The 6,102-nt window shown below is 41.9% G+C and overlaps 1 protein-coding gene across 1 annotated transcript; it reads left to right on the forward strand.

Moving 5' to 3' along the window:
• Positions 1 to 3: 3 nt before the first annotated feature.
• CSUI_007028 (dna mismatch repair protein) lies at positions 4 to 5,587 on the forward strand (the record flags this gene model as incomplete). The annotated part of the gene is made up of 6 exons (XM_068067178.1): positions 4 to 59; positions 615 to 814; positions 1,772 to 2,047; positions 3,132 to 3,500; positions 4,485 to 4,770; positions 5,349 to 5,587. The coding sequence occupies exons 2-6, from the start codon at positions 725 to 727 to the stop codon at positions 5,585 to 5,587; spliced, it is 1,260 nt and encodes a 419-aa protein (XP_067920848.1). The 5' UTR covers positions 4 to 59; positions 615 to 724.
• Positions 5,588 to 6,102: the final 515 nt, after the last annotated feature.

Below are 6,102 nucleotides of genomic sequence, written 5' to 3' on the forward strand. Positions count from 1 at the left end.
ATCTCTCAATTCTTCTTCTTCAACATCCAAATCGATATGTAGCACCAACTCCGCGAGCGGTAAGTTTGAATAGAAAGTCCAAAGACTTCCTCTCTCTTATCAGTCATGGAATTCTCTTTCGATTCTTCCTNNTTTGTTTGTTTGTTTGTTTGCGGTGGCTGTGGCTGTGTTGTAGGTATTGTGAGGTACCCCTTTTCTTCCACGCCTCGGGTTCTTTCCCTTCTAGTTTTCTTCCCTAGAGAAAGAGCCCTTTTCTATCTCGGTTTCTTTCAGGAATCTTCTCTAGATGATAGCTCTCCATAGATACATACATACCTAGCCAGTTGCATATACATATGTGTCCATACGTAGAGAGTAGATAGCTAGCTCATCGTACTGATCAATAGAGAGGGAGAGTCCGTGTGTATGTACAGCTAAACGATTTTCACTGAAGAAATAGACCTGCCCTCTGTCTAAGGGCCCATCCCATCTGATCGCATGACTTCTGTCTCTCTCTCTCTCTCGTGTCTCTCTTTATCTATCTGTCTCCGTGCATCTGATAGTAGACGTAGGAAGTCTTTTTCTTCTATCTCTTTCGTTTCTTCTCTGATTTGTTTGTTCTGCGGACATGTTAGGATCGAGTCTTCCCTCTGCTGCAGCTAGCGCCTTGTCGTCTATCTCTTCAGGTGGCGGCGTGAATAGTATCTTCACTCTTATAGCTCGCTGGGCTGTCACTCCGCTAGGCATGAGGCGTCTCTTTACCTGCATGGCCCAGCCTCTTGTTGATGTACAGCAGATAGAAAAGAGATACGATCTCGTCGAAATCTTTCAAAACGTAAGTGCTTCTCTCCATTACAGACAAAGAAAGAAAGAAAAGAAAGAAAGAAAAAACTATCGAGAAGTTCTTCATTGTCGGCATGTCTAAAGATGTCTAGCCCTTTAACTACATGCACAAATCTCCCTCCATACCACACATCCCACACACTCACACAGTTAGTTTATCTCCACCTACATTAATCTATCTATCTATCTTTAATCTATCTATCTATCTTTAATCTATCTTTAATCCATCTTTAATCTATCTATCTATCTTTAATCTATCTTTAATCTATGTATATCTGTATCTTTAAGATATCGATCTATCTATCTATCTCTGTGTCTATCTATTTCTAGGTCTCTATTTGTCTATCGTTAACGGTCTGTGTATCTGCCTTTAATGTATCTTCCTCTATCCCTCTATCTTTCTCTACTCCTCTTATACACACTGTCTAGATATTTACGTGAAGCTTTTGCTTGGTGGGAGGTGTCATCTGTCTTATCAAAAGCATCGAGTGAGAGAAAGACTCTCCCGCGCTTCTTTCAGGCGCTTTTCCTTCTCTTTTTGTCTTAAGACAGCCCAGCAATCCAGTTTCTCCCTGCATGCATGCAAGCATGTGAGACAGCTTGTCTCTCTCTATATCTTTGTTCTCGGGCCTTGTCTGTAGAGACTTCTCTTATCTGGTAGCATAGAGGTGAAGAGAGAAGTATATGTTGGAAAAGAGAAGCAAGAAAAGAATAAGGAAGCGTAGCACGATCTTCAATCTAAGGAAAGTGTTGTCTCTTTTTCTTATATCCTTCCTTGTATTCGCGTGTATATATCTCATTCATTCCTTCTATTCTCTTCCTCTTTTGCCTTCTGAGGTCTCTCGCTCGGTCTCTCTCTTTCTTTCTTTTCTTCTCTCCTCCTCATTTCTCTCTGTCGGTGGCTTTGCGTTTCGTTCTTTTTCTTTTTCTTCTTCTTTTCTTCTTTCAGGATGAATGTTTTCGCCGAGAAGTCTTCTGCAGTCACTTCAAGCATGTCTTCGATTTGGATCGACTGTCAGGTCGCTTTCATCGGCTAGCTGCCGCAGGGGTGTCTCCAGAGGAAGAGGAAGAAGAAGAAGAGCCGCATGCAGATGACCCGTTTAGTTCGCTTCATTCGTCAAAGAAGAGACGTCAAGGGAGAAAAAGTGTCTTCGCCAGAGTTAAGCTTGAACTTGAAGATCTCGTGAAGCTCTACGACTGCATTGTAGAAGCAAATTCTCTTCATGTAAGCTTCCTCTCTTCTTCGCTATAACGAGGAGACACCCCAGGTGTATCTGCATCTTATGAAATAGATTGAGAGAGAGAAAGATTCAGGATACATGCAGAACTGACAGAGGACAGATAGATTAAAGATAGATAGAGGTCAGATCTCAGAGATATAGATAGAAATGCTGAACAGTAGAGCGCGTGTTACTTATATCTATCTATCTATCTATCTATCTATCTATCTATCTATATATCTATCTATCTATATATCTATCTATTTATGTATATATGAATCTGTTCTCTATTGATATGCATGTTTGTCTGATGAGTGTGTATCTGATGGGAGAGAAGAAGAAGAAGACAACTGAGAGAGAGACAGAGAGAGAGCTGTCTGTTGGGTCGCTTTATCATTACCTTGTCTTTTTGCTGTCGTCGAGCTTCTCATGTATTTTCCATTCTCTCTCTTTCTCGCAAAGAGTCTTCTCCTTCTCCCCACTACTCAATCAATCACTGAAAGGCTCTTTTTTCTCCTCTCCGTTTCTCTTAAGGAGAAAGGAAAGTGTCTCTCTTTCTTCCTCAGTCATACATAGTTCTATATTCGTGCATGTGTATATATATATATATATGGATACTTACAGGTGTATACGTAGAGAGGGCATCTAGGGCTTGTTTGGCTTCCTCAGGGCCACCATCGTGATCGTGCATGCACTTGCTTGCTTTCAGCTTAGAGACTCTACATAGATTTAGGGGGAGACACGATGTGTACGTACGTGTGTCTATATGTGTCTACATGTCCAGAGATGGCTAGCCAGATGCTCATCTCTAGGGGACCTCTCTCTACCCCGTGTACTTCATACACATATAAATATATATATAGAGAGAGAGAGGAGGTCTTCTATCATACGTCATGTAGGCACGCGTGTAGATAGGAAATCTGATACTTTTCCTCTCCTCTTTTTCTTTCTGTATTTGACCTCACATTCCTTCGTCTTCGTCTCCTATCTGTATCTCTCTAATGAGATGTCTGTATCTTTGTTTCTCTCTTTCTATCCATCTCTTTCTTTTTCGCTGTCTGTCCCTTTCTCGCTCTCTTTTTCTTTCAGAAGACATTACAAGGCTATGAAGGAGCGGGTAGAGACTCGTTAGATGAGCTATTTATCAAGCCCCTAGGGGAAGTGGTGAAAGGCTTCGAGAGCTTCATTAACTTAGTTGAATTTACGATAGACATGGAAGAAGCACAGAGGGGATGCTTCCTCGTGAGTCGTAGGTTCGAACCCCGGCTCGGCGAGCTTCTCCAACGGAAAGAAAAGATTCGAAATGCCATGCACCGACAAAGACAGAAGGCTGAAGAAGAAATCCCTTTCTCTGGAGCAAGCAAAAAGTCCAGAGATGTCGATCTAGTTCGATTGATTGAAGATAATACTCTCGGCTATGTCTTGCGTGTCACCAAGAAAGATCAAGCCGCCGTACAGGTAAAAATAATAGAAAGAAAGAAAGAAAGAAGAAAGAAAGAAAGAGAGAAAGGAAAGTAGTGAAGGAGGTCTGCAATTCCAGGTGTTGAAAAAGTGAATGAATCGATCGACAGCCACCTGACCTATTCAAACATATAGACAGAGAGAGAGAGAGACACACACACACAGAGACAGAGAAGAAGAAAGAGACAGGAAGTGAGAGAGAGATGTGATGTGTCTGTGCGGAGAGGCGAGATTTTGAATGGCGGAGTATTCGGGTGATATAGATAGGTGAATGCAGAGAGCTGAAGAAGAAGCTTTCTTCTTCTTCTTACCTCTTCGAGACTAGTTGCTTATGCCGATCTTCTCTTCTTCTTATGGTCGCGCTGTCGTTGCGGATGTGTCTCTGTCAAATGGTTCATGTCTCTCTTTCTTCGATTCTTTTCTTCACTCTTTTCTTTCTTCCTCTTCTATCTTCGACTGGAAGAACGTGAAAGAAAGAAAGATAGAAAGTGTAGGTGTCCCCTCTGTGTGTAGTTCCTTACATCTACAGCCAGACTCTATCCATTTATCTGTCACATATCTGCATAAAGAGATTTGCGCGCTCTGTCTCTCTCACTCTCTCTCTCTGTATATATATGGTACGCTCATGCACACATGTGTCTCTGTTGATATACACCTTGTATAGCTACGTATGTACATATATGTATATGTGTAGATGTGTATGTAGTTAGGGAGATAGAGAGGGTGATATGCCTACGATTTGGCTGGGACTGGGGACTTAACTTTCTTCTTTCCATCCTCCTCTTGATGCTTCTCATCTTCTTATACTTGCAGACTCGGCTTCCTTCATCTCTCTTTCTTTGGCGTGCATGCATTCATTCCTTACTCCATGAATCTATCTCCACATCGACTATATCTCTCATTGTTTCTCTCTTCTCTTCTTCCGTGCCTTCTTTCTTTCTTTGTCACTCTTTCTTTCTTTCGTTCTTTCTTTCTTTCTAGAGCTGTCGAGGAAGGTATCAGCAGATTCGCTTGAATAAGAGCGAGTTTATTTTCACTACTCCCGAGTTGAAGAGTCTTTGCCGTGACTATAAAGAAGTGTGCGAGGCCTACGATCATCTCCAGAAATCTCTTGTTGAGAAGGCTCTCCTCGTCGCATCTTCGTATTGGCCTGTAGTCGAGAAACTAGCGGATATTCTAGGCATGATGGATGTCCTCGGAGCTTTCGCTTTAACTTCTCTTAATGCACCCATTCCTTATGTGCGTCCTCGCATCTTAACAGAAGAAGGTAAGATCGCTTTTCTTGCTTTCTAGCAGGAGGAGAGATAGCAAATCGAGGTACTTGCAAGACACGTAGAGATAGATAGATAGATAGATCCAAGCTAACTAGATCAAAGAGAAAGAGAGATTGCGTGAAGCTAGAGAGATCAAATCTAGAGAGAGAGAGAGATAGCGTGAAGATAGATGGGTAGACATGGATGTCTACAGGTGGACTTTGTGCAGACTGTGGCAGGAGTAGAGGGAAGGTCGCGTTTTGAACGTCCCTAAACTTTCTATTTCTTCCGTACAAGACAGGCGTGTGCGTACGTCTTCCTAACAATCTCTTCATCCACATATATATCTATATACATATATATATATAGATATGTATATATACGCACCCATAGATACATATATATATACATGTATCTCTCTGTCCTGTAGGTATATATGTGTATGTGTATGTATATGCAGTTGGTATGGTCCTTGTTACGCATGGAGAATTGGGGAGGCCTAGCTAACAGTAGGAAAACTCCTATACTGAGCTTCCCTTCTCTTCTTCTCCCTTTCTTCCTCTTTCTTTCCTTCTTTGTTTTCTCCGTGTAGGTGCAGGAGTGCGAATGAAGAGTAGTCGGCATCCCTTGTTGGAGGTGCAGCCTTGCACAGCGTCTTTCATTTCGAACGACGTGTATCTAGATCGCATGCATTCGCGGCTTCATATAATCACTGGGCCTAATATGGGAGGCAAATCGACATTCATTCGTCAAGTGGCGCTTACAGTCCTCATGGCGCAGATAGGATGCTTCGTCCCTTGCCAGTCATGCGAACTCCCTATCTTCAAGTAAGCACACGCACAAATAAAACAGTAGACAAGGACGGAAAGAAAGAAGAAAAGAAAGAAAGAGAGAAAGGGAAAGAAAGAGAAAGAAAGAAAGAAAGAAAGAAGGAAAAGAAGAGACAGACAGTGTTCTTCAGAAGAGAGAATGCTGTCTCTTTCTATTTCTTCTGTTGCTTTCATCGGTCGGCCTCTCTCAGTTGTGTATTCTGATAGACAGGAGAAGAAATCTCCCCCCCCTCTCTCTTCTTCTCTCTGTCTTTCTTTTCTCCTATATCTTTAGACAGAGATTCAAGAGAGATAGATAGATAGATAGATAGAAAAAAGTCCAAGGTAGATAGATTAAAGATAGATAGATAGGTGTGCTAGTACCTGCATGTATCTAGCTTCGTAAGGAACATTCAGGGGGGGGAGGGCTGCCTATATACTATATCTGTACATATGTGCTTATATGATACATATGAAAATTGTGAGGAGTAAGCGATTTCTCTGTAGCCTCTGAGTGAATATCTATCTCTGTCTCTT

Source organism: Cystoisospora suis (assembly GCF_002600585.1).
Source record: "Cystoisospora suis strain Wien I chromosome Unknown contig_3621, whole genome shotgun sequence".
NCBI lineage: Eukaryota > Apicomplexa > Conoidasida > Eucoccidiorida > Sarcocystidae > Cystoisospora > Cystoisospora suis.